The following is a 26883-nucleotide window of genomic DNA, read 5'->3' as shown; positions in this document are numbered from 1 at the left end:
AGGGGGGGGGGACGGAGGGAGAGAAAGAGAGATCCTGTTCGTCTTCGACTCCTTCGCTGTGTGGTGGGTAATTACTCGGCCTGCTGACTCAAGGTCGTTTCTTCTGCATCTTCGGCCGTGTGCTCGTGCGATTCCACAAGGTCGGAAACAACATTCCTATGGTACCTGCCGTTTGCTCGATTGGACATTCGCGCCGTTTATTTGCGCCGAGTTATCCCCGCGCGGCTCGCGCGTTGTCTCGCAGCCGGCCGGCCGGCCGTCAAATATTTGCGTACATTCGTCATGACACTTGCAATTTGCGCGGGATCGGCGACCGGCGCAGCTTTTTGCGACGGCAATAATTAATCTCCGCTCCTTATCGATATCTCGTCGAAACGAGATTTGTCACGCGTTCACCGCGCTCCACGCGCGCCTAGTGCGTTATCACATCGTGTCGCAATATCCACGGCGCAGTCATCGTGCGTCCATTCCAACGGCGAAGTACTTGGCCCACTTCACGGCGCGCGTTGTTAAAGGGATTGCTAAACGTCTTCTCTAAACCGTGCCAATCGACCGACGACTTTGCTGGGAAATGCAACTGGGCCCCTTGGCTGTCGCGCTGGACATGCGACAGCCAGGAATTTGAATGATTGGCGGCGGCGTATGCTTGCCTCCGCCAACAGCGAGAATCGTCTTCACCTCTGTCTTTCATTCGCGCGCTTCATTCGTATTCCCACGACGTCTCTTCACTTTTTCTTCATTCGCGAATGCAGCTATGAAATCACGTTCGTTCTCAGTGAAGAGTTCAGCTCTCATTCAATGAGAGGTATCAGTAGCTGAGAGTCTCTCTAATTAAATCGCAAGAGAAGTGCGCGTGGAAAATATTAATTGAACAATAAGGAGAAAAATGAGATTTGCGTGCCGTCTTTCTCTTTCTGGGCGTTGAGAGGCGGCAGCTGAGTGCCTTTGTGCTTGTCTGTCCTATATGGAAGATTAATTCATTTCCGATCCTTCAACGACAGCAGGACGGACGCTGTGAAAATTCATTTCCGCGCCTCTTATGCTCGTTATATTCTGTTCGGCTTGAATGTTAGATCTCCGTTCGTTCGGTTTCATGTCAAAAGTGGCCAGGCCACGGAAACCGGAAGCCGGCTAGCCGAGGCGAGCCGAGAGGACATCCGCCCTTTAAAGTTCTAAGTGGAATCTCGACTTGCGCAAATTGTTGGAACACGTGAACGTAACAAGACGGGTGTCTTAATACCAACGTTGTGAAACAGAGATTATTGCGGGGATTGAAGATTCTCCAAGATGTAATTGACTAATGATTAATAAAACGAAATGAAATGGGGAGAATACTTCCCTGCTTAAAAAATTTGACAGAGTTACATAAGAAAAATCTATACAACAGAATCGTGTTTTTTATGAGAAATGATAGAATCATATAGAGAAGGACGTATATTCATATGAATATTTAAGTGTTAAAAGTAAGTACGATATAAAACGAAAGAAATTGATAATTTTTTTAACTGCAGTGTGAAAAATTGAAATTTCTGGTAGAAATGATGAGTCCCGATAAAGTCGTTTAGTATTTTAACCCTTGTCAGATTTTTTAAGTAGGATTTACTTCAAGTCTATTTAAAATACCAAGAGAACAAATGCCATCATCTTGTGAAAGGAAAAGAAGGAGGAGATATTAAAAAAAGAGAATATCAATAGGATTTTAGAATTGATTGTGCAAAATTTATCTAATTATTTTTGCAGTAGCTTCTTTTGTGCATATATCACAAATTTGATCGTCGTCTTTATACTTTTTACACTTTTATCGATTCTATTTCTGTCACATATTTATCTATAAATCGCGACTCTTATTTTTGTTTGCAGAATGGATATCCAGCGCGACGACGTTCTCTCGTGGACGATGCCCGTTTTGAGACGCTGGTCGTCAAGCAGACGAAGCAAAGCGTGCTCGAGGAAGCTCGACAGCGGGCGAATGGTGAGCTGTGCATGAATACTTTTCCCGGTGATGATTATTCGATGTCATATACAGTTTGCCCAGTGCCAGACATATTTTTGTTAGATATGTATTATGTTAGATATATCCGTTATAGATGTGTAGAGCTTGAAAAGTAGATGAAACATATTTTTGTGTTGCGCACGATTTTGCACCCTAAGAGATCACGATGGCTGCGTGAATGTTTTACATGCGCGTTGCATGACACGTTTCTTTGTTATCGAACAGACACGAATGTCGATCAGACGATCACTTGCGCTCAAGAAGAACAAGGCCAGGGAGAGCATTACACCGACGTTTCATCAAGCGACGATGAACAGATGGAGTCGTTGGTCTGCGCGGCGAAGAAGCAAGGTTTGTACATCTCAATGTCGCATAAGTTATCGCGATCTTTGGACAACTGGAGCGTGATACACATTCCGCGAGACGTGATCGCGTCGATGGCCATTATGAACGTGAGAATAATACCGCCTAATGAGAAAAAATGCTCGCGTTTGCCAAGAGCATTCACGAGACACGTGATAACATCGTACACGTCGTATTCTGTCGGAATGTTGAGGGGATGCCAAAGTGGATGACGAACAATGTCGACAACGTGGAAGTGATTGTTATTAACACGATCATACTACCTTTTCTTTCACATTTCTTATATACATATACATCTTACATAGATGTTATTTTATCACATTTAGCGGAAAACCTAATCACGCACACATATAAGGAAATCTTTGCAAACTTTTCGTACATTTTTAAGCTTCTAAATTCAGTAGTACAATAATTCAGAGGTACAATAATGTTCTTGGAAACTTTCTTGAGTGGAGTAAACACGCGTTCGGCATGTATACAAGCTGCTGAATTTTTTTGCATCAATCAAATACTTGCGCCAACTGATAGCTCGAGATGTCAATTTTGAAATTTTTATTGTTTACATCATATATCGAGCAATGTTTCAATTCCTTTTATTCATGTATATTGTGCAAGAGCATTTGCAATTCTGTGTGCAAACGATACGGCGTGAACTTTGCGGAAAAGGTCAGTACTTTGTCGGTAAAGTTTCCAACTATGGCATCCCCTTAATGACATTTTGCAAAATGGGCGTCGACCACTTAATGTCCATGAGAACGTCTCTGCTTCTCTCGTAAATGTCGCACGTGGCATGAGCATGAATTTTATTTGTGACTTGCAGAAGCAAAAGCCGAGGCCTCATCGGACAGCGACGGGAAACCGGATGACGATTACGATGACGGTAAGTGTATCTTCTATCCCTCGGTTCGCGTAATTGGTAGTCTACAATATTCGCGTCGTTTACGATCTCTCCCTCCCTCTTTCTCTCTTTCTCGCGAAATGTCACTTACGCGCGATATAAGTGGAGCGCGAAATAGCCGAGCGCGAGCTGCCGGCGAAGGCGAAGCGCGTGGCTCACGGTGGAAGGGCACAGGGTGAGAGAGGGTGAAATGGAGGGTGAAACGCTTGCCATTGTCGACGGAGTATACGCGGGACCAGGCCGAGTGCTTGGCCGACACTTGGGTGAATTACGTCTACGAGCTCTTTTCGTCTCTTTCCAACCAACTGCCGCTCTTCGAAGTCGCTTTATGCATTTAGAATCGTATTACCGTAGGAGAGCCTTTCTCCAGAGGCTGCGAGCGACCCCGCGTAGCCGCAGTAAACGTGTAATACGGTTATTCCTTTTCGCACGTCCTACCCTCCCTCCGCTCGCCGGCACGTCCGCGCCCGTGACAATGAGGGCTACTTTGCCGTTCTTTCGCCGCCCCCGCGGCTGAACGGACGCGCCAGCGTTTCCGACGTGACGGCACAAGGCGCTGCGCGGAAATGGACTCTAAATTGCCCACAGCGGAAGCCACTTAGGGCTTTTCGCGAGAAGTCGCGCCCAAGAAGAATCGTCCCGCGAAAATTCTCACGAGCGAATTTGCGCAGCATGTGTTTCTTTTTCCTTTTCTTTTTTTATCCGGCATATCGACAGGGCACTCGTGCTTTGTCAAACATCGCGCATCTTGTAAAGCATGATATTGCTGCTTGGCGTAAAAAACCTTGGACAAATTTTGAGAACTAAAATATGTCATATCACTTATATATATAAAAAATTTTAAAATATATATATAATATATTAAAAATTTGCTATATTTTTAGCGAAATTTGTTATAGCAAAACTTTTGTTTTTAGCAAAACAAACCTTTCTGACAGTCTGTTCCTCCACCTCTAGAATATTTCACCAGAAAAATAAAATTGAAAAGAGAATTTATATGAAAGAAAGCTATAATATTTTCTCTCTGTACATTTTCCCAATGTCTTAAAAAGCACATCATTGAACAGCGTCGACGCAAAGGATTGTGCCTCTAAAAATAATCTTTCATCTTTGTTAAGTCCCTCGTTACTAGTCGCGAAGGGCCTAGAATCCATATAAAAATGAGCAAGGTTCCTTGCTATTGTTTCATAAACGTCGGGTAAAATTTGAATACGATAACTGAAATTGTGAAGATTCTCCAACATATTTGCGAAACGAGACGATTCTTTCCAGATGCCGGACTAACCGAAGAGGAGGTAGTGCTCGCTAAGACCATAGCTGAGTCGCCGGAGAGCGAGCACAGCGTGCAGAAAGCGGCGCTGGTGTTGCGATTGCGGGAGGGCATCGGCTCCTTGGGCAGGATCTTGAAGACGATCGAGAATTTCAAGGGCACGGTCACTCACGTGGAGTCACGGCCCTCCAAGAGGGAGGGCGTGCAGTTCGAGGTGCTCGTCAAGGTCGACATGAGCAGGCAGAGCCTGTTGCAGCTGATTAGGAATCTGCGACAGAGCTCGGCTCTGGACGGCGTGACCTTGCTCGCCGACAACTCCGTCAGCATCAAAGACCCCTGGTTCCCCCGCCACGCTTCCGATCTCGACAACTGCAACCACCTGATGACCAAGTACGAGCCGGATCTCGACATGAACCACCCGGGTTTCGCCGACAAGGAGTATCGCGCCCGACGCAAGGTCATCGCCGAAATCGCCTTCGCTTACAAGTACGGCGACCCGATACCCAGCATCCCCTACACCGAGACAGAGAACGAGACCTGGTCGCGCGTTTTCAACACCGTGCTCGATCTTGTGCCGAAGCACGCGTGCGTCGAGTACCAAAGGGTCTTCAAGAAGCTACAGGAGGAGAGGATCTTCGAGTCCCATCGTATCCCGCAGTTGCAGGAGGTCAGCAATTTCTTGAAGAAAAACACGGGATTCACTCTCCGACCGGCCGCCGGTCTCTTGACGGCGCGGGACTTCTTGTCTAGCCTTGCCTTCAGGATATTCCAAAGCACTCAATATGTTCGCCATATCAACAGCCCATACCATACTCCTGAACCGTAAGTACTCTGAAGTTATCACAACCTTTGATTTAACATCCTTAGTTTTGGGAAAATGAAGTCCTTTTTTGTCAACCAGATGTATAGTTCATCTTTATTAATTCAAGATAGATCGACTGACAAAACTAATATTCGCGAACAACGAAGACAACATAGAAGTTTAAATCAATTGTTTGTGATCATTTTTACAAGCAACCTAATTTCATTAAATTACTGAGATAGACTTCCATGATTATCACGATGTAAGACAATCGATAACTTTGCAACTTTTTTAATTATAAGAAACAAGTATGCTGCAGTCAGTCATTAAATTTACATCATACAATATTGTACATTTTTTGTTATGTTGATGCAGCTTTAAATTTATTAAGGGTTACATTCAGATTTCCATATTATATTTTACATATTGTTTTGAGCAAACTTTGATCATTGTTTTCGTATTTCTATTTCATCTTTCTATGTGACAAAGATGAATGCCGTTTGGACTCAACTTTTATACATTGACTAGTAAAGTTGTACCAAATTTTATGCAAATAGTACTTGTCTTACTTGTAATATATAATACTTGTCTATCTTGATATTTAAAGATGAATGAAGATTAAATTCCGCCATTTTATAGATTGTTTTGGCCAAAAATTTTGACGATTCGATATTACGAAATCAAATAGAGAAGAAATCATATCGGGGATGTATAAAACTGCGCGACACATCTTAAAAATCGCGCATTGTGAAGGTCGGGACCGTTCAGGTTCGCATCACTACTGTCCCTTCGTGTCAAACTGCAAGGCAATCGATATTGCGTTATGACGGGAGCCTGCGCCCCGGTACACAGAGAACGATGATAATAGAATTACCGCGCCTCTCTAAGCTCGTAATGGAACTCTAATTGGCTTTTAACGACGCGATGACGTTGATAACTGAGTTCCGCAGTTACGAACTCGTTTCTCCGCGTAGCGAGCTGCGTGCGATTTCTGTTGCCGATAGCATCGCCGGCTTGCAAGAATGAAGTGGTTTCTCGAGTTGCAATTCGATTCGCACCATTTATCCGACGACACGTTAATTTATACGCTCACTCTGATTTGCTCAATAGGACTAAAATCTTGCAGCCAACACGAATTAAGCGTCGAACGTCACGACCAGTTAAATTGACAATCAAATTATGTATATTTGTATTCGGAATCAACACAAACGACAGACTTAGGGTCGTGGCATACAGAAAAATGTGAGCAGTAAGGAAATTGACTAATCACAATCTTTATTTATTCTATTTATTTTTTATACTAGTTTCTTAAGTCGTAAGAATTATTTTTGGACACCGTGTACATTCAGAAAAATACTATTTCACTGTTAAGAACAAAGTTACTCCGTTTACTTTCCTTCTTTTAAATAATTGTTTCAATTAACTTCTACAAAGAATATTTGTTTGATAATGGTTTTAATATATTCGTCAAAAAAATGTCGAAAATTTCATTATTATATATTTTCTCTCAAGAGAAGAATTTATTTTCCTTACAAGAATATTATAAATTTTTATAAAAAAAATTTGGTTCAACTTTTTGTAATAAGCAAGTCGAATTTTTATTTTAATTTGATATTGTAATTTGAAATGCTAAACTTATTAGGATTCAGAATGATTTTAAATTAGATTTTAAATTTAATACTTATGATAAATTTATGATAGATTTACAGATATATGTAAACTTATATATGAAATATATTTAAAACAAGTGACATTTGCTTGAGTGCAATATGTATTTTTCTAATAAGAAAAGTTATCGACTGTTAGGGTGAATTTACTTACTGCTTGTCTATATGCCTCTAGTTTAAGCGCGAATTGTTAGATTTTAAGACCGACGTATGAGTTGTCCTTCAGTCGCGTTTCATTTTCTGTTTGTAGAGATTGCATTCACGAGCTCTTGGGTCACATGCCGCTTTTGGCCGATCCTAGCTTCGCTCAGTTCTCGCAAGAGATTGGTCTGGCGTCTCTCGGTGCCTCGGACGAGGAAATCGAGAAGCTGTCGACCATTTACTGGTTCACCGTCGAGTTCGGCCTCTGCAAGGAGGGTCCTGAGGTCAAGGCTTATGGTGCTGGCTTGTTGTCGGCCTATGGCGAGCTGTTGCACGCGTTGAGCGATAAGTGCGAGCACCGAGCTTTCGATCCGCCAAGCACCGCTCTCCAGAAGTACCAAGATCAGGAATATCAGCCGATATATTACGTAGCCGAGAGCTTTGAGGACGCCAAGGAGAAATTCCGTCGTTGGGTAAGAACAAAAATCCCACAATTATCTTTTCTCTCTTTATTATTCTATCTTACATGTCAATCTTCTTCAATTCTCTTCAATTATCACTTCAGTTATCTCATATTTCTTCGTTTCTCAATGAATAATTGCAAATTATTCTTTTACTGTTTCGACCTTTTTTTCTGATTGCATCAGTTTTAGCTTTTCGTAACTATTCATCAACCCAATTTAGTGATTGACAAATATAACTGGTATAAATTAGTCTAATCATAATTCTTGTTTCTCCCGCAGGTGGCCACCATGAGCCGGCCATTCGAGGTCAGATTCAATCCGCATACACAGCGCGTCGAAGTTCTCGACAGCGTCGACAGGCTGGAAGGTCTGATGGCCCAGCTTAACACCGAGATGACCCACCTCACGAACGCCATCACCAAAATCAAGGCATCCTTTGCGTAAAAACGAGAGCTCCCGCGTCTTCGTTGTACCGATTCGGTTATTCCTCCCGCGAGCCACCGATCCCCGAAGTCGATCGTGCTGTTGATCGATTTAGATTAAACAATCTTCCTCGAGCTGTTCGATGACAATAACTTTGGAGAGTTTGCCAGATGGTAGTCGATAATTACGAAGTATGTTTCTCTTGAAAATTGCGGTAGAGTATTAATGGCGCATTTCGAAAAGCTTGTCGTCTTCATCAATGACTTCGAGACAATTCAGACGGTCGCGAGAGACATTTCTTTCGAGTGTTCAACTGTATCGAAGAGTCTCGGCTTCTGGGCTCGGTGGAGCATGTCATCTCATCGTCATCTTCATCGCGCACATCAACTCGTCCCTCACTCTGTGTACAAAGTCGTTCATTCATGTCGTACGCGTGTACGTGTATCGTATCAGTGACACTTTTGGGACTTGCTCGGATAATCGTTCGTTTTGGATGTATAATTGGACACGCGTGAATGAAGTAATTGATGATAGCCCGATGTTTGTTCTTGAATACGTTTTCACGAGGTGTTGAATGGACGCTAAAGATGTAATCGCGAACATTTATCTTCATATAAACAAGATAATTGTTTGTTTCAGTTATGTAACGAAATATTGGCTGATGAAGTAATCTGTAAAAGTCCGATATTTATTTTCGGGAGCACATTCGCGCAAGGTGTTAAATGGGTGCTAAAGACATGATCGTGAATAGTTATCTTTGTATAAACAAGATGACGTATACGACATTGTTTTCTTTCTTTCTTTTGTTCTCGCTAATGACTACACATGCACGCGTACGATTTTCACGTTACTATTATTATTATTATTAATTATATTATTATCACTTTGTTCTATTCTACATGATATTGTATTATTATAATTAGCATGTTATGCATAAATTCGCTTAATCCAGCAGACACTGGCATCTGCCCCGATGTTTCGTAGTACAGTTCACGTTTGGCCAAGCTGTATCGCGAGATAATTATCGTCAAGAGTGATCGTAGTCACTGAACTCTTCGTAGAATTCGCGGGACCGACTTCTCGTTGTTCACTGATCGATAGAGCTCGTTGTTCGTGAACGTGCAGTATTTCTCTCTCGTCACAAGTGAATCGACATATCGTGGCTGTACGGAGTCAGGCAGTCTCTCGGACCAGCCGATAAAGGCAGACGATTGTAACGGGCTGTTTACGTCGGCTCGTCGCTCTTAATTTAGAATTTACGTGTATAGAAGTAAACAGTATTCCGTAAAGGATATCTTTAAGTTGTGTTCTTACGTAGGTAGTCCGCATTCTAGGCGCCGTATCTCTCTTCTGCTCGCGAGTTCTTTGGAAATCTATATAGTTCCCGAACAGTTCCCGGGAGTTACGATGTTGCTTTAGAGAGGCACTGTTTAGCGAGTAGTGCGAATCCTACGCTTCGCGCACGCAACGTTATCCCTCTATCGCTATCGAGACTCGTACGGAAACATCTTCTCGTACGTGCGCGCAACCCACCCCACTTAGGTAGTAGTAAAAGCGGTCGATACACATGACACGTTTCCTTTGTATTATATTGTAAAGTACTCAGAGCATAATAAAAAATTAAGATATAAATCTTACACGGTTACTTTATGCCGCGAATGCGTCGATCGAATAACCAGAATCCTGTATAGACGCGCGTCGCATAATTACCGGCGCAATTATCAGATCGGCGTAATTAACATGTGACAGTTGTTAACTCGTCTCACAAGTGTGATACTCAGATGTGTATTTAGAGTTGCATGAGAATTCTTCCGTTGAATCGCGACTATACACAGAAAAATATCACTCTACTGCTAAGGAAAGTGATTAATCAGTTTATTTTTCTTCTTTTAAGTAATTTTTATCTTTAGCAAAGAGTATTTTTTTCATATAATAGTCTTAAAATATATTTATCACAAATTTGAGAAGAGCTCGTTATTATGTACTACAAAAAATTTATTCTTTTTACAAATATATTGTAAAACTTTATCGAAGAAAAGTTGGTTCAATTCTATGTAGTAAGCAAACCGATATTTTGTTTTATTTTATTTTCATATTTTTGATTGAAATACTAAACTTATTAGGATTCAGTACGAATTTTGAATAAATTGAATGTTCTCTCTTATGACAAAACTGCAGATATATGAACTTATTAAGTACTTGAAACAAGCACAATATTAAGCGCTGCGATCGCGGCGTGATGCCGATTACGTATCGAAGAAACAACGCGACCGTATAAGCTAATCTGGAATTTCTAGGTCGATTGGTCTTCTGAATCAAATATTTGAAGCATGGAAACTATAATCGAAAATCTGATGAAAGTTTCCTTATATGATGTTTAGTGCGCGCGTAATTTGCACCAAGTTTGATTAAGATTGATGCAGGCAACACGAATCTGGAAATCTCGCCCGCTAAAAAGTCCTTTTATTTTCGCACAGATTCTCAGATTTTTCAGATTCAGATTCGCACGCACACAAGCGAATGAGTTTATCTATCAATCAAAGCGTAGATGTTTTAAATTAATTATAATAAAAAAAGGAGTAAGATCAATATAATAAACCAAATACATATATGTAAGTACTTATTACACAAATAATTACCTGATAAGTATCAATAATATTAATAATTGAACGCTGCAATATCCAAGTATCAAATTGAGAAAAACTTAACATCGAGGATCAAAAACTCGGCGTGCCCCAATTAATAAATTCATAAATAAACTTATAAATATATTCCTACAGAAAAGTTATTTCTATATACGGCGACATACAGTCTTGAATTCATGAAACAATAATATAGATTTGCCTATAGTGAATATATATATATATATTTTTTTAATAATGTACATAAAATTATTAATAGCATTATAAACATTTATATTGAAGAATGATGTATTAATTGGGACACGCCGAATTTTTGATCCTCGATGTTAAGTTTTTCTCAATTTGATACTTGGATATTTCAATTATTAATATTAATATCAATTATTAATATTAATTTATTAATATCAATTATTAATATTAATTATTAATATTAATTTTAATTATTAATATTATTGATACTTATCACATAATTATTTGTATAATAAGTACTTGCATATACGTACTTGGTTTATTATATTGATCTTACTTCTTTTTTATAATACATATTTAATTATAATTAATTTAAAACGTCTACACATTGATTAAGTTAACATGTTAACTTTTCGTTATTTTACTTAAATGCAATATATATATATATATATATATATATATATATATATATATATATATATATATATATATAAATGTTATCATAATTCAACTGAGAGAAACTTGGATCTAACTCTAAATAAAAATCTGAGTATCTCACATGAGGCAATTTCAGGTGACAACTATTAACACGGGTCTTATACGCAATTAGCTGGACGTAATCGGAGACGCGCGAGGAATGATGTGAAATTGCCTCTTTTCTTGTTATCTGAAACGTTTCTTCGGCACGCGTGTGTCACACAATTCTCTTGCTTTTTCTGCTTTTCCGGCATACCGTGATTAATGATCGAAGGATGAGAAATAATACCTAGATACTCATTGCACCTTCCGTTGACCATGAAATCTGTAGTCCTCATCATCGCGCTCGTTATACAATACGCGTCTTTTAAATTACGGAACGAATACGGTAAGAGAAAGTGGTGTCTTCTCGTCGCCAAAATGACTTCCCTCTTCGCTCGTCAGGTTATTTGGACAAGACGTTCTGTGTACTCGAATGGATCGCCTACCTGAAGCGCCTCTCGTTTATCGCGTTAATACTGTGTGGCGTCGTTCTGTATTACGTGCCCAAGTCACGTTCACGTGAGTAGCGAAAACGTGAAAAAAACATCGGGTGAAAGGAGAAAGAAGGAAAGAGAAAAAGAGAGAGTTATTTACTCTCTTTTATTACCATCCATAATTTTATATTACTTTCTGAATGTAATTTGGCTGCTTACGAAATCTTGAGTATATTTTCTAATAGCGAGAATGCTCGTGACACACTGTCAAGCGCCCATTCGGTATTTGTATTTGAAATGTTGTATAATAGGATATATGTGTATTTATGTTACGAAATACTCTCAGAATCTTGACTCAAAGAAAATATATGACAAAATACGTGACGAAAATACTAACGTGTTTTCTACACACAGAAAAGTAACAATCTACTGTTGATATCCGTTGACTTCTCCAACGTCAATTAAATCTTAAACTGGATTTAATCTGTCTTTAGATAAAGATATAATGCAAATTAACGTTTAATCAATATTTAAGAACGGAACCGCTTGAGAAAAGCGATTACTCAGTTTACTTTCGTTTTTTTAAGTAATTGTAAATTTCAACAAAGAATTTTCTTAATAGCGGTCTTAAAGTATACTCATAACAAATTTTAGAAAAGTTCAATATCATTTATTCAAAAAAAGAATTCTTTACAAAAATACCACAAAAACTTTATCGAAAAAGCTGATTTGAATTTATGTAGTAAACAAATTGAATTTTTGTTTTAATTTAATATTCTCGATTGAAATGATCAATTTACTACGATTCGGTATTTATAATAGATGAATAAGTTGCACAAATACATTGCAAATTACACAAATTTATGTAATGTTATAGTTATCTTATATTATCCCTTATAATTAACTATATTTAATTATATTATAATTATAATTAATTATATTATAATTAATATTATAATTAATTATAAATGGGGAAATGTTTCTTTAGTTGTTCGTAGAGCGTGTTGCTCTTTGATAGATCTCGTCGCAAATGGATTGAAATTCGTTCTCAGCATGACCGAAAATGCGTATGAGGATAAAAAAGCGAAGACTAGTCAGCAAGATGATCAGCTTGAGACACAGTCGATTCAAGAACTATATAAAAAAATACATGTAAACGATACCAAGCGTCATCGTGAACAAGAGCACGTCAATAAAATAGATGATATAGATGACAGCGATAATATGATGAAGAGGTCAGTTATACTTTTACACACAAATATCTGATCACTTTTGTTCCATGTTTACATAATCCGCTAATAACTCGTAGAAGGACAACATGTATCTGCATCGAAAGAATGTAGCTACATTAGCGCGGGCACCGAGAATTGATGTTTTCGAGCTCTGATAAATACAAAATTTTTGTAGAAAGTGGAAGAAGAAGCAGTCCCATGCAAAACTCAACGTTGAAGAGAAATACCAACGATACAACAATCACAACCGCCATCATCACCATCATCGTCATCATCAAAATGCAGACATCAAGGACGTATCGTTGAGATCCTGTGCATTGATGCAGCTAACCTTGTACGTACGGCTCGACGAATTCCAAGACTTAGTAAACATGTTATATTACCAGGTTTGACAGGATCGAGTATTTCAACACATTCATCACTTAATATTACACATTTTCGATTAGGAGACAGACGCCATCATGTAGCATGCCTGATCGTTGACAACTCAATTTGACATCTAAATAATGCCTTAACCTTAGATTAAATATGTTTAAGAATTAAAATTCTATTCTTCATCACGTCAATTTGATGTATATCATGGAAAATACGGGGAAGACAGCAATAACACTCATATTTCTAATTTTTCACATTATTAAAACAACAGAAAAGAGGAAAGAAGGATTGGCTTTAATGAGTTGCATACGTCAAAGAGACGTAGATGAGTATTGGGTTAAAGGCGCAATTTAGCGACTTTATTACCGATTTATATAATTTGTACAAGTTTTACGAAGAAACGAAACGGTATTGACATTTGCAGGAAGAGGCCGCTGCAAGTGACGATGATCGACGAGGAACGTAAGAATGACAATTCATCAATTCTGCAGGATGCCTCCTCGAAAACGAGAATAATGGCGTGCAACGTGAAAGCGGATAACATGAAAGATGATACTAATCTGCGACAAGAAAAACTTACCAGAGATCATGAAGATTATACTGCAAAAAATATTGTACGAATATAAATGGATATATGAATATTAATTACTATTAAGGCTGCGTTGTGAACCGTCATCAAATATATTTATGATTTCGGATGCAACAAGTCATCGATCAGCGGAGAAATAATCGTTGTTTCTGACGTTTTTGACGTTGTAACGACTGTAGTAACGGAGAGAGATAATTTTAGAATAGACAGGATGTCCGGTAATTCACGATTCAGATTAGATTAAATAGAACAAAAAATTCTTTTACCATTTTGCGAACAACCATATCAAATTTTGAGCTATTAATCAAAGAAGATTCGTGAATCACGCGCCATATGGTAAATGAGTTGTGATGGCGACTTCTGCTGCTGTATGCTTGTATATTAGATCAAACAAAACAAAAAAGTCCTCTACCATTTTCCATATGACTACGTACATGTTTAATTATTAATTAAAGAAGATTGGTGTACAGTTGTACACATTAATGTACCAATCTTCTTTAATCTAAAAATCTACATAGTCATTTAAAAAATGGTAGAAAACTTTTTTGTTCAATTTGACTTAATATAAAATCATACAGCGGTAGATTTCGTCATCACAATTCATTTACCGTATGGCGCATGATCATTCACGAATCTTTCTTGATTAATAATTCAAAATTTTACGTGGTTGTTTGCAAAATGGTAGAGGAACTTTGGTTCTATTTGATCTAATCTATTTGTACATCTCAGCTTTTTCGTGAATTACCGGACACTCTGTATAGTAACACATATATGCGCGTGATATTATTTTATATTAATTCAGTTATAAAATTAATTATAAAATTCCGATCAAGATATACGCAATTTTCTGAAATGTTCCAACAAATGGCGTATTTAATTGCAACGTTTTATTTTTTCTGAATTATTGCTAATACAAATTTTTATCGTAGATGAGAGAATCTTCTTTGCACATGAAAACAGATATAAACGCAGTTTCCGCGATCGATGGTAAAAATGACGTGAAGCAAAAACTGGTGTGTGGAAGCACCGAGCAACATCGTCAAGATTGCACTCACGTCAACGATCGTTTATCGATAATAGTTCCCGGCGATACGATGGCGGATTCTCGTTACGGTAATTGATATTTTACATGTGCGAATAAGTTACTAATTATGATAATTTATTACTGAAAATTACAGAAAATTACTGCGTAGGGAGAATAACAAAACACGAGTTACGTGATAGATTGCAGATGGAGAATCGTCGACTTTTTGATGATATAAAGAGTATAACCGACGATTGTTATGAGGATGTATCGATTGTAACAAGTATGTTATGATGAAACCTAATAGGATCTGATAGAAAATATACTACACTTTAAGTATACTACACACAGAAAAATACATCTTGAAAAGATTACTTGTTTCAAATATTTCGTAAGTTTATATATCCATAAATAAATCATAAGTTCATTGTAAGCATCAAATTTATTCAACATAAATTCTAATAAGTTTAACATTTCAATCAGGACTATTAAATTGAAACAAAAATTCAGCTCACTTACTACATATAGTCGAATCAGTTGTTTCTTTGAAAGTAAATCAATCGTTTTTTGAAAGATAAAATTTTAGAATTTTTTTGTAAAGATAAATTCTTTTAAATATATGGGCTTTTCTAAAATTTGTGATGTGTATATTTTAAGATAATTTTCTAGAAAATATTTTTTGTTGAAGATACCATTATTTAAAACAAAAATTACAAAAAACAATAATTAGTAATACTATTACTTAAAAGAAGAAAAGTAAACTGAGTAATTGTTTTTCTTAACAGTAAAATAAAATTTTTCTGTGTGTACATTTTAAATCCTAAGATTTAATATTTTAATCAAAAATATTGAGACAAAAGTTCGGTTTACTTTCTATATAGAGTCGAGAGAACTAACTTTTTTCAATAAAGTTTTTAATATTCTTGCAAACAAAATAAATTTTTCTTTTGTATATATGATAATGAATTTTTCTCAAATTTGTGCTAAGTACATTTTAAGACTATTGTCAAAAAATTATTTTTGTTGAAAATAACTATTACTTAAAAGAAGAAAAGTAAATTGTGTAATCCTTTTTTTTAACAGTAAAATGATATATTTCTACGTGCATACTTCATTTTAAGTGTTGAAAGTACCTACGACAAGTTAAACATTCATGAGAGGCTTCAAAAGAAGTTTGATAATAATTTGAATGGATTCTCAACATCTTCTTGCGATAATTATTGTAATTAATCAATTATAATCAACTATAATCTATAGATTTTAATTATAAAATTCCGGTTGAGATACACGTAATTTTCTGAAATGTTCCAGCAAATAACGTATTTAATTGCAACGTTTGAATGTATATTAAAAATATGTTTATTGACGTGACATTATAATAAATTATAACAATTATCGTAGTGAATGGATGCAAATTAACTTCAGGGAAACTCCAAATCCATTTAATGAACTCGTTACTCAGATCGAGTGAAACCTGTCCTGTTGAGAATCGCAAACTGGTTCTTCGGCGGTTGCCCAGAAGCGTCGAGACGACTGCGCGAATAAGTCGAAGAGGTCGGAAAGGAAGAAATTCCCGAGTCCATGTAACTCTTTTAAGTGACTGGATTGTATCTACCGCTGCAAATATCGGAGCTGTCGATAAATGTAGAAAATGTTCGTACCGTTTCAAACCGAGAGAGTTCCTTACCTCGCTTGCAGTAACGAATGTAATTATAACATGTCGTGTTGTTAGACCATCGACAATTGCAAAACAGTATTTTCCGTGTGCAGTTACGGTCCGACTCTTACCGACGCGTCCTGTTTGCGTTACTTAACATGCGACCGAAGTGAAATTCGTATGTACTCTTTGTCTTCAATGCTTCCTCCGTTCTTCCGATGACCGTAAAATAAGTGTCAAAAAACTGTTATTCACTTTTCGTGTCGACAGTCTTACAGACATGAGACGAAGAATATGGTGTCCAAAGATAGAATCTTTAAAGACTTCTAAGACGAAGCAATCTTCAGGACTAGATCTAGACTTGAAGGTGTCTTTTAGAGGCCTTTGAGACATCTTTTAGTAAGTTGTGCTGTCTGAGAATATTCTTGAGTTTAAGAGAATATTCATATTTCATAAGAATAGTCATAAAAAAAAAATATATATATATATTTTTTTGTGTTATCTGGTCTATGTGTTTGCTCTGAGAGCAAAAATATCTAAGAAATAAAAAAATATTTACTCGATGTAAGTACTAGTAACATATTTATTTGTAATATAAAATAATTAATATAATTAATATAAAATAATTTTCAAATAAGGAAATATATGTTTTCCTAAGACTCTTTAGCTTTTTATGAGAGCAATTATTTATTGCATTCAAATAAAAGAATTTAGATTTAAGTAAATATGGTATTAGTGCTCATCGAATAAACATTTTTTATTTATTTTTTAAATATTTTTCTTTCAATATAGCCTCCTATATGACCTATTGCTCATTGTTTCTCAATCCTTCAGAAGAAAGGATTAACACGTTTTCATGGAAAGTTACGCGGATATCAATTTACCGGTTTTCTAGTAGCTTCAACTTTTTATAGTTGTCATTAATCGAGAATTTGAGAGAGATTTTCTAGTAAACATTGATTGCTATTCGGCTCCTCGACGTCGCGACGAGGCGCGGCGCGGACGTCCGCTCCAATTTTATCCCAACGCTAAGACGGCGCGTCGCGCCGCTTCGTAACTCGGAGGGACATCGGCCGTTTCGTATCTCGACCTTCGCGTGCGCGCACATCTGTACCGGAAGCGGGTAGCGCGTGTACGCGGCTTAAGAGCAATAAAGGAACCTCGCGACCTGCCAGAAGAGAATGGGACGAGACAGTCGCGCCGGGACCAAGAGCCGCGGCGGTTCATGCTGCGAATTCAAACGAGACTCTCGCCGTCCACGTGACGACGCGCGCGTTCACTTGTGATTCGGACCTCTTTCTTGGATGATCTCTATGATTCGATCGGGTCGACCAGCAAACAGGTGTGCTATGCACAGTTACCGCGGGCAAGTCACGTTCGTCCTTTGATCCTCAAGCCGCGAAATTATTAATTGCCAATGGCTAATTGCATGAGTCGCTTCGTGTCGCGCTCGCATTAGAGTTATGCATTCCCGTCGACACCCCGCCAGCAATTCGATCGAGATACGATCCGACAGAAGATCCTGCAAAGGGCGACGGTGAGAAAATAACGGGCAATCGGGCGACAGAAGTAAAGGGCATCTTAGCTAATCGGTAAGTACACATTTTAGCTGGAGTATTTTACGCATACTAATTGTAAGGTAAAACATTCAATTATTGTCATACTTCTTAGTTATTGAATACTCTAGAAGAACCTGATTTCTCTTGCAATCATCTGCGGATGTTTACAGTTTTAGTTGTAAAGATCTTTTTTGGAATCGTAGAGTACAAAAAACTAACTGCAATGTTAGCCTTAAGAAATATCAGGTCATTAGAGTGCCAATGATTAAGGCGGAGTCAATAATTAGGTGTTTATCTTATACAACTAGAAGATGTTTATCTTATACAACTAGAAGGATGAATCACACAATCATTGACATTGATACTTTAGAAAAACCTGGTTTTCCTTATGATCAGCGGCATTTGTTAACAATTATTTAGCTGTAAAGATCTCTTTTAGAATTACAGAATACAAGAAATTTAACTGTAATACTGATGATTTACAAAAAAGGTCAGATTTTTCTAGGATGTCAATAACGAGATGTCAATACCATGCTTACTAGTCCTTACTACTTAATACTAGTCCTACAAGTAATAGAGTAAAATTACTGACATTCCTTTTAGTCATTGATACTGCAGGAAAACATGGTTTTCTTTACGATTAGCGGAATTTGTTCATGATTTTAGTAGTAAAAATGTTTTTTAGAAACACAAAGTGCAAATAGCTTAATTGCAATACTCATCGCAAGAAAAATCAGATTTTTCTAGAGAGAGTGTCAAGAATTAAAGGCCAATTTTTCAATAGTAACTTAAATTTAAGTTCAAACTGGTGTTGTGAAAGATTGGCCCGAAGGAGTTGTCAATAATTGAATGTTTTATTTTTTACCATACAATAATCTGTATAACATCTGTTTAAAAGATATCTTAGATAAATCTAAAAGATATCCTACTTGTTTTAGGGATCTTTAGGCTGCCTCTAAACTGTATTTTAAATATTTGTGCTGTTTATATTGCTGTTTATATTGTGCTGGAAATAGTAAATGATAGGAAGAGAGCGCGTATGTTTCCAGATGTTATGCGTTCTGTTGAAATCAGTTGCTTCACGTTGCATTATTATTTTTTATCAATGATGTCACAGTACATCGGCGACATCTCGAGAGCATACCTTCACGTGAAGATTATTGAAAGTCTTTCTAAAGAAGCACAAAATAAGATCCCTAGTACTCTACGCGCTCATATTGTAATAATTCCCATGCACTTTTTAACTGATACTTTTCACATGACACGATTACTTCTTAGAGATTAAGCGATGCCACGGTAATCGCAAGGTAAACCAAATGAAGGGAGGGCAACTTTTCGCGCAACGATCGGTGAGAAAGTACCTCCCCCCGTCGCAAGAGAGAGGCCCCGTTTACTTATTTAAATACCGTCCGCTGACATTAGGCGTGCGCTCATTTGCATATCTCTGCGTCATTATATAGCGGCGCTTATATTTATATACCTGCACCGTACGATCACGGCTACTTTGTTATGCGGTGAAATGCCCCGAGACCCGTTAACGCGCATTCATTTGCGAAAGTGTGTCGTTAAGTACATCGGCGCAGACTTTAGCGCTTTGGCGATTAACCTGGTAGGCATCCGCGCCCGGTAGTGTATACCTCCTCTCTCCCGTAGCCGACGAGGATTTACTAATTATCAACGTACAGTGAATTAACAGCGTATCGTTAACATGTCCCGGAGCGCATTCAACGAGATCGATCGGGAGCTTCATCGAGTTTAGTCGCGCGAGCGATTACACGGAGATCTCGTAACAAACCGCGCTCTATCGCATCCCGTCGTATCCGTAACCCCTGCACATTGTTAGGCAGTAGAAGAAATTCCCGAGATTCCACGGGACATGTGTGTGCAAACTGTTCTATTAATGTACCCGTCACGTGTTGCCGTCTCTTCCTATCCGCTACTCGTTGTCTCTTCTTCTCGCTTTCTGCGTTTCTAGACGGGCGCGCCGCTCCTTTCCTCTTCCGAAGTGTAGCGCGACTTATTCAAACACACGCCCGGACGAGAAGCATGCGGCGGATGCCGCTTTAAAAGTGCTTTGAAAATCTTCACTTTTCTTTTTTCTTATTGCACCGAATGAGAGACAGAAAGAGAAAGAGAGAGAGAGAGAGAGAGAGGGGGGGAGAGAGACACAGGAAATGGAACAAGCGGTTCAATTATACAAGATACTAATGGGTTGCTAGTTCCACGATGAAAATTAACATTAAATCGAGAACCCATGAATTATCTCACCGGTTTGTTTATATTTTTTTAATACAGGTATGTAATTTTTTTCTAAATTTGTAGCGATAATAATGACAATCATATTTACTGAATATTTGCAAACAAATTGGACGAAAGTACTGTTGAATCAATAAAATTAGTCAACGATTCGCCGTAGTTGTACACAGAAGAATATATATGACACTCAAATAAATGTTACTTGTTTTAAGCATTTTATAAGTTTATGTACCCGCAAATATGTCATTAGTTCATTATAAGCATCAAATTTATTTAAAATTTACTTTGAATCTCAATGAGATTAGTAATTTAATCAAGAATATTAAATTAAAGCAAAAATTCGGTTCGATTACCACACATAGTCGAAATGAATTTCTCTTAGATAAAGTTTCATGATGCTTTTGCAAAGAGAAATTCTTCCTTCAGTGTGTTATAGTGAACTTTTCTCAAGTTTGTGATGAATATATTTCAAGACTATTAAGAATCTATTGAGAAGATATTCTTTTTGGAAGATAATTATTATCTAAAAGAAGAAAAGTAAACAATCGCTTTTCTTAACAGTAGAATGATATTTTTTTTCGTGTGAAATAACTTTTTGATTCAATAGTAATGTTACTGAAACTAATGTTTAAGTTATTAAAACGAATATATTATATATGGCTCTAATAATTTGAATATATTAATTTAAATAATATTGTTATTATCTAAATCAAGAATATCTATTGCAACCACGGCACGCTGTTAATCAGTTCTATTGATTAAACAGTACTTTGTTTTCGTACACAAATGATTAAACTATTCATTATAAGTTGTGTTGATCGTGATACTCGATATATTTAGAAATACATGATACATGATTAAAAAGTATTCGTAATCATTTATAACAATATATGTCAATTTTGAGAACATTTTTCCGATACGGTGGACTGAGATTAAATATGCATTTGGAAATTTTCTCAAACAGTCAAACAATTTTATTTTAACGCCGTATTGTCTAATCTTTTTTTCTTGCAGTGGTAAATGTTCATAGTATGACGTCAAATGCAATTAGAGGCATCAGAAGGAAGAAGAGTTCGCTGTGCGAAGTCAAAGTGGCTGTGATAGGAGCTCCGGGAGTCGGCAAAAGCGGTAAGTGAATGCATTTCGATGGAACCAGACTTTTGCAGTAAAAGTTTGACTTTTCCAGTATTATATAAATTTACTTTGATAAAATTATGAGATAAAAGTGTACACTTAAACTTGCACGTTTCATAACAAAACAAATATTTGCTTTCATAAAATAGATATCACAGAGAAAAGATAAAAAGAAAAGATACCGTTTCTCGCACGGATAGAAAAATGGTTTGATTACATACCGAACAAAATACCGTTGAATCGAGAATTAGCGCCACAGTTGAAATAAATCTTCTTGATTAAATAGTAATGATATTGAAACTAATACTCAAGTAATTAAAACAAACATATCATACATTGTTTTAGGCTGCATTCCGATATTCACTGCCAGTATTGAAAGCCTATAGTTCACGTTACATATACTCAGTTACATATATTCAGTACTAGCAATAAATTTTGGAACGTAGTCTTCATAACTCAAATATTAGCTTTAATAACATTGCTATTGAATCAAGAAGATTTATTCCGATCACGACGTGCTGTTGATCAATTCTGTTGATTCGACAGAATTTTTTCGGCGTACCAGCCAAAATATTTGAAAAGTATATTGCCTATACAGTCCCTGCAAAAAGTAAATGAAAATTAGAAATATTCTAATATACACTTCGTAGATAAAAACGTATGCTATATATGTATATACACAAAGAGAATTTGGTTGAATCAAATAAACACTTCTTTGGAATAGTCCAAACGAATTTTTTGATTGGTCGAACAAAATTTTGTTTGACGCAACAAAAATATTTATTTGTAGTTTAGTTCCAAAGAAATATTTTTGTTGTGTCAACTAAATAATTTGTTTGGACTATTCTAAAGAAACGTTTGATTCAATAAATCCGTTCTCTCTGTGTAGAATGTCTGACATTAACAATGAATACTATCGACATGATCAGAGTGATTTTTATTTGCATTCTATTCTCTTCTTTCTATTCTGTTCTATTCTTTCGTTTGAGCAATTGTTCAATATAGATTATAAAGGAACGTTTTTTCTAACTTTGGCGCGCTTTGATTGAAAAATTAAGGTTGATACAGAAAAATATTACCACGTTTTTCTCATAAAAAACTAAAGAGAATAAGATATATATATATACTTCGTGTACATGTATAAATCAAGTCAAACTGAACACAAAATTTCACTACCATTTTGCAAATAACTACGTAAAATTTTGAGTAATTAATTAAAGAAGGTTTAGCGGATGATTACGCGCGAGATGAGTCATAATAGAGCGATGCCTGTCATCGTGTGCTTGTAGATTAGGTCAAACTGAATAAAAAAATCCTTTATCATTTTGTAAACAACTACGTAGATTTTTAGTTAATAAGAAAAAAAATTTGTGCTTTTATCGTGCGCGAATATCCGTACAATTTTCTTTAATTAATAATTCAAGAAAATCTACGTGGCTATTTGCAAAATGGTACAGGACTTTCTTGTTCAGTTTGTTTCTGCAAGAACAGCACGGCAGGCGTCGCTATCACAGCTTATCTGTGACTTAACATATTAATAAAATATTATTGACATTAGAAACATTAATAACATTAACATGTTCGCGAGATGTACACTTCAAAGTGAACTAATTGTTGATCTACACTGTGAATCAATGTTCATTGTTTGTGATAATTTTTAGATGCAATATAGATTAATGTATAGTTTTTTCAAAATTTTTTTCATTATTTTTAAGATATAAGCATTACACTTTTAACAACAAGCTTCAGGCATCTTGATGTGCGCACCGCTACGTTTCATTTCAGTTGCGCTAATGCAAACCTAACAGTGGGTGGCGGAAAATACCGGGCGGTCGCGATAACTGTAAAAGCTCTGATCTCGGACGTTTACGAATCTGGCGCAGATCGTGAGACCTTGGCGTGCAATTAAGAACAAATTCGTTTCACACGCTGCTCGGTCGTACTACGTGCGAAGTACCGTACTCGGCGCCCACACAAGCGTTTCGCGGAAGAGAAGAGCGGTCGGGGGATGGAAAAGCGGGAGATGCGTGCACATTTCGAGGAAAAAAGTATTTCGTGCGCTAAATGTCAACGCGCTCTAAATTCAAGTGCAAGTGCGCGAGCGGCTGTTGAAGGTCCATCCTCGATGGAGATGCATATATGAGATACGCGACGGGAACCCTGAGTGTAGCCAACCGCGTGTATTTTCGGTAATGGCAAGTGTAAAGGAATAGGTGAGTAAATAATTGCTGCGTCCCCGGCGAAGCTTGCACGCCTCTTCTACTGGCCGCGAAGCGCGTGGCTGCTATTTATAAAGTTTTACCTGAAAATGCGTCTTGGATCGTCATTGAGTCACCTATTGCCTTCCGCAATAGTTCTTCGTACTCGTAATCTCATGCCGGAAAAATATTTTTCTTGCCGGTTGCAGATAATACGAACGTCTCAGAGACGTCGTCAAAGCGCATTAAAGCTGTTTATCTTCTCCGTCCATTAGACTCAAGACACAGAAATAGAAATAGCAAATTTTACATTAAGTGAATCCTGTCCAATCGAAAATGTTCAAAAGACTCCCCAAAGAGATTGTTTCTAGACATTTTAGGAGTCCTTCAATCGTGCTTCATTATGCTTTTTTAAGATTGTCGGGAATCTCTGATAGAAATGCATCCAGTTTGCGTAAACATTCGAACAATTATTGTGTAATATTAATGTATTATTATCAGTTGTAATAAAACTATTATATTGCATGAAAGGACCAAATATTGCATAAAAATAAAAAAAATTTGTTTACAATTTTTTTTGTTTTTAAGACTTGTGATAGAAATAGCAATCAAAATTAGAAATGAAAATGAGCAAAACGCAAACGGGAGGCAAATTTTTTACGTTAATAATGCAGAATTTCATTGCAATGAGAGAATACAGCAGACTATTGTATATATACAATAGACTATATACTGATGATAATGATACAAATAAAAACTGATCCAAGGATTAATAAAATTTTGTTGTAATTTTTTAAATGTAATTTTTACCATAATATTTCCTCTGTGTAACTACGTTTTTCACGGAAAATGCAAGAGAAAACTCGAACTGCGCGCAAACTCTTTTGACATTGAGATTAAATCAAGGAGAGGCGTAGTGGTATCTGAATAATCCCGCTCCACAAATTCCAACGCAAATAAACCGATCGCTAATAAATTTTCTGGCTTCGAAACATGCACGCTCCACTGTCGATCAAAACCGACTTATATTATAGACAATATATATTTCAGATATACACAAACATACACAGATACAGTATGCTCTGACGTCTTTACATCCGTGGAATTTTTATACTTTTATTTCATTTGTGAACACGAAGAGAGAGAGAGAGAGAGAGAGAGAGAGAGGGAGAGAAAGAGAGAGAGAGAGAGAGAGATTCGTATGTCGATTTTTATAAAATCGTGTTGGTAAATTTATGGTGACGCATTGAAACTGTAACACAGAAAGACTCGAAAGTTCTGCTGTCTCTACTTTTTTTTCTTTTTTGTCGAGTCGTCATGAACCGAATTTATTACAAACAAATCTCAATTGCAGTGCAAACTTTCACGAAATATTGATTTTGCGATGTAAGAAAGATTTTGCAAATTTCGTTTATATCATCTGCATCGATCGAAACATCTGTGACTCGCACTCGGAAAAAGCGTGGCTAAGAATGCGTTTCGGGGTGAAATAAGCCGCGACGGCGTTAACACGCACTGCTCGTGCAAGGTTTTGTGGCGCCGCAGCAGGTTCGAGTTCGTGGTAAAAATAGTGTGGTACACCTCGAAGCGGGTCACTAGGTTGTAGCTCTCGTTTCTCTTGATCGAATCGCAATATGTCCAGGCACGGTATCGTATCGACTGCGTGACCGCGCATCAGCGCGAAATCAATCTCTCTCCATCATTGACGCGCGCGAGACTATCGGGTTAATAGGATAGACATATTGTTTTCCGGTGTTACAGTGGACGAAGGGATTAAACACCGAGTGAAAAGCAAAAGTCTCGTTTAGTTTCAGTTTTTCAGGTCTGAAATTCGTTCATTTGCTACGTACGATACGTGAAATAGTAATATTTATAAAATTTAAAATTTAATAATATAGTTGTCAATTGCAAAGATTAATTACACAGAGAAGTAATTTGTCACATGGAATTTCTAATGTGTTTCTTATGTATTTTTATGCGTAGAATTACACAGAATAAACTCAAAAATTTCTCCGTCATTCACATTTTTTGCAACAGATACCTAAGATCTAAGGAGGTTCAAGCGTTTGACCAAGTAAACTTGTAATATATGCACGAAAAAAAATAAATTAAATTAATAATGTATAACAAAAAATTCAATAATTTTTATCATTTTTAAGATATTTGAAATCATAGTTGACATTTTTCGTATGTGTGTTCCTTAAGGTTAGCGGGAAATCTTAAATTTCTTTTCAAATAAAATTAAGATTTTTATAAAAAGGTATTATGATATTAAAGACTAATATACATTGGATACAAATTTCACGATTATTAATCATTTTGTTTGGAAAATACAATGCGGTAGTATAGTAGTATAGTAGTATAGTAATATTCGAAGTATATATTCATATACAAATATACTATATTTAGATACTTATATACTTTATTTTCTCTCTCTCTCTCTCTCTGCCAAAATTCTTATTTATATTATATCTGTAAGCTGAAGAGGTCTCTATCCTAGGATGTTAATAAAACTACTCTACTCTCTCTCTCTCTCTCTCTCTCTCTCTCTCTCTCTCTCTCTGCCTCTCTTCCTATTTATACGTTTTATGTATTTTACATTTACACTTTATTTTATATTTTATATTATTATACTTTATACATTATAAACACTTATACACTTCTTTTTATCACCTGTGCATCTTTGTTGGATCAATTGATGCATAAATAAACCAGTAATAAGAAAGATAAAAAAATAATATTTATTGCATTTATTGTATATATATGTACTCAACAACGTAATTACTATGAACAATATATTATATTACATATATATTCCTGCATGGATACATTTAATTATAAAAATTCATAAGAATGAACTATTTTTTTCCTTGTACACAATTTTTCTTTAATAAACACAAGATATGATACAAATTAATGCATTTTTAATTTTTAAAAGAGATATTACAAGCCAAATACAGTAGAAAATCATTAGTTTTATTAATTATATAAACCATGTTATATATATATATATATATATATATATATATATATATATATATATATATATATATA

At 36.6% G+C, this 26883-nt stretch overlaps 1 protein-coding gene across 1 annotated transcript in view; it reads left to right on the top strand.

Moving 5' to 3' along the window:
• Positions 1–26883, top strand: part of LOC116853580 (tyrosine 3-monooxygenase) — a 41725-nt gene that overhangs the window by 10054 nt on the left and 4788 nt on the right. The window contains 11 exon segments of the mRNA XM_032834705.1: positions 1861–1972; positions 2219–2344; positions 3177–3236; positions 4527–5346; positions 7244–7607; positions 7878–8038; positions 12804–13044; positions 13217–13371; positions 13837–14026; positions 18142–18274; positions 21512–21625. Of these exon segments, the coding sequence (XP_032690596.1) occupies positions 1861–1972; positions 2219–2344; positions 3177–3236; positions 4527–5346; positions 7244–7607; positions 7878–8038; positions 12804–13044; positions 13217–13371; positions 13837–14026; positions 18142–18274; positions 21512–21625 (2476 nt within the window).

Source organism: Odontomachus brunneus, unplaced genomic scaffold (genome assembly GCF_010583005.1).
Source record: "Odontomachus brunneus isolate Ranch 3 - 2012 unplaced genomic scaffold, Obru_v1 Obru_scaffold_364, whole genome shotgun sequence".
In the NCBI taxonomy this organism is placed as follows: Eukaryota; Metazoa; Arthropoda; class Insecta; order Hymenoptera; family Formicidae; genus Odontomachus; species Odontomachus brunneus.
Note: the sequence above shows the minus strand (reverse complement) of the source record. Positions and strands in the feature narration are given on the sequence as shown.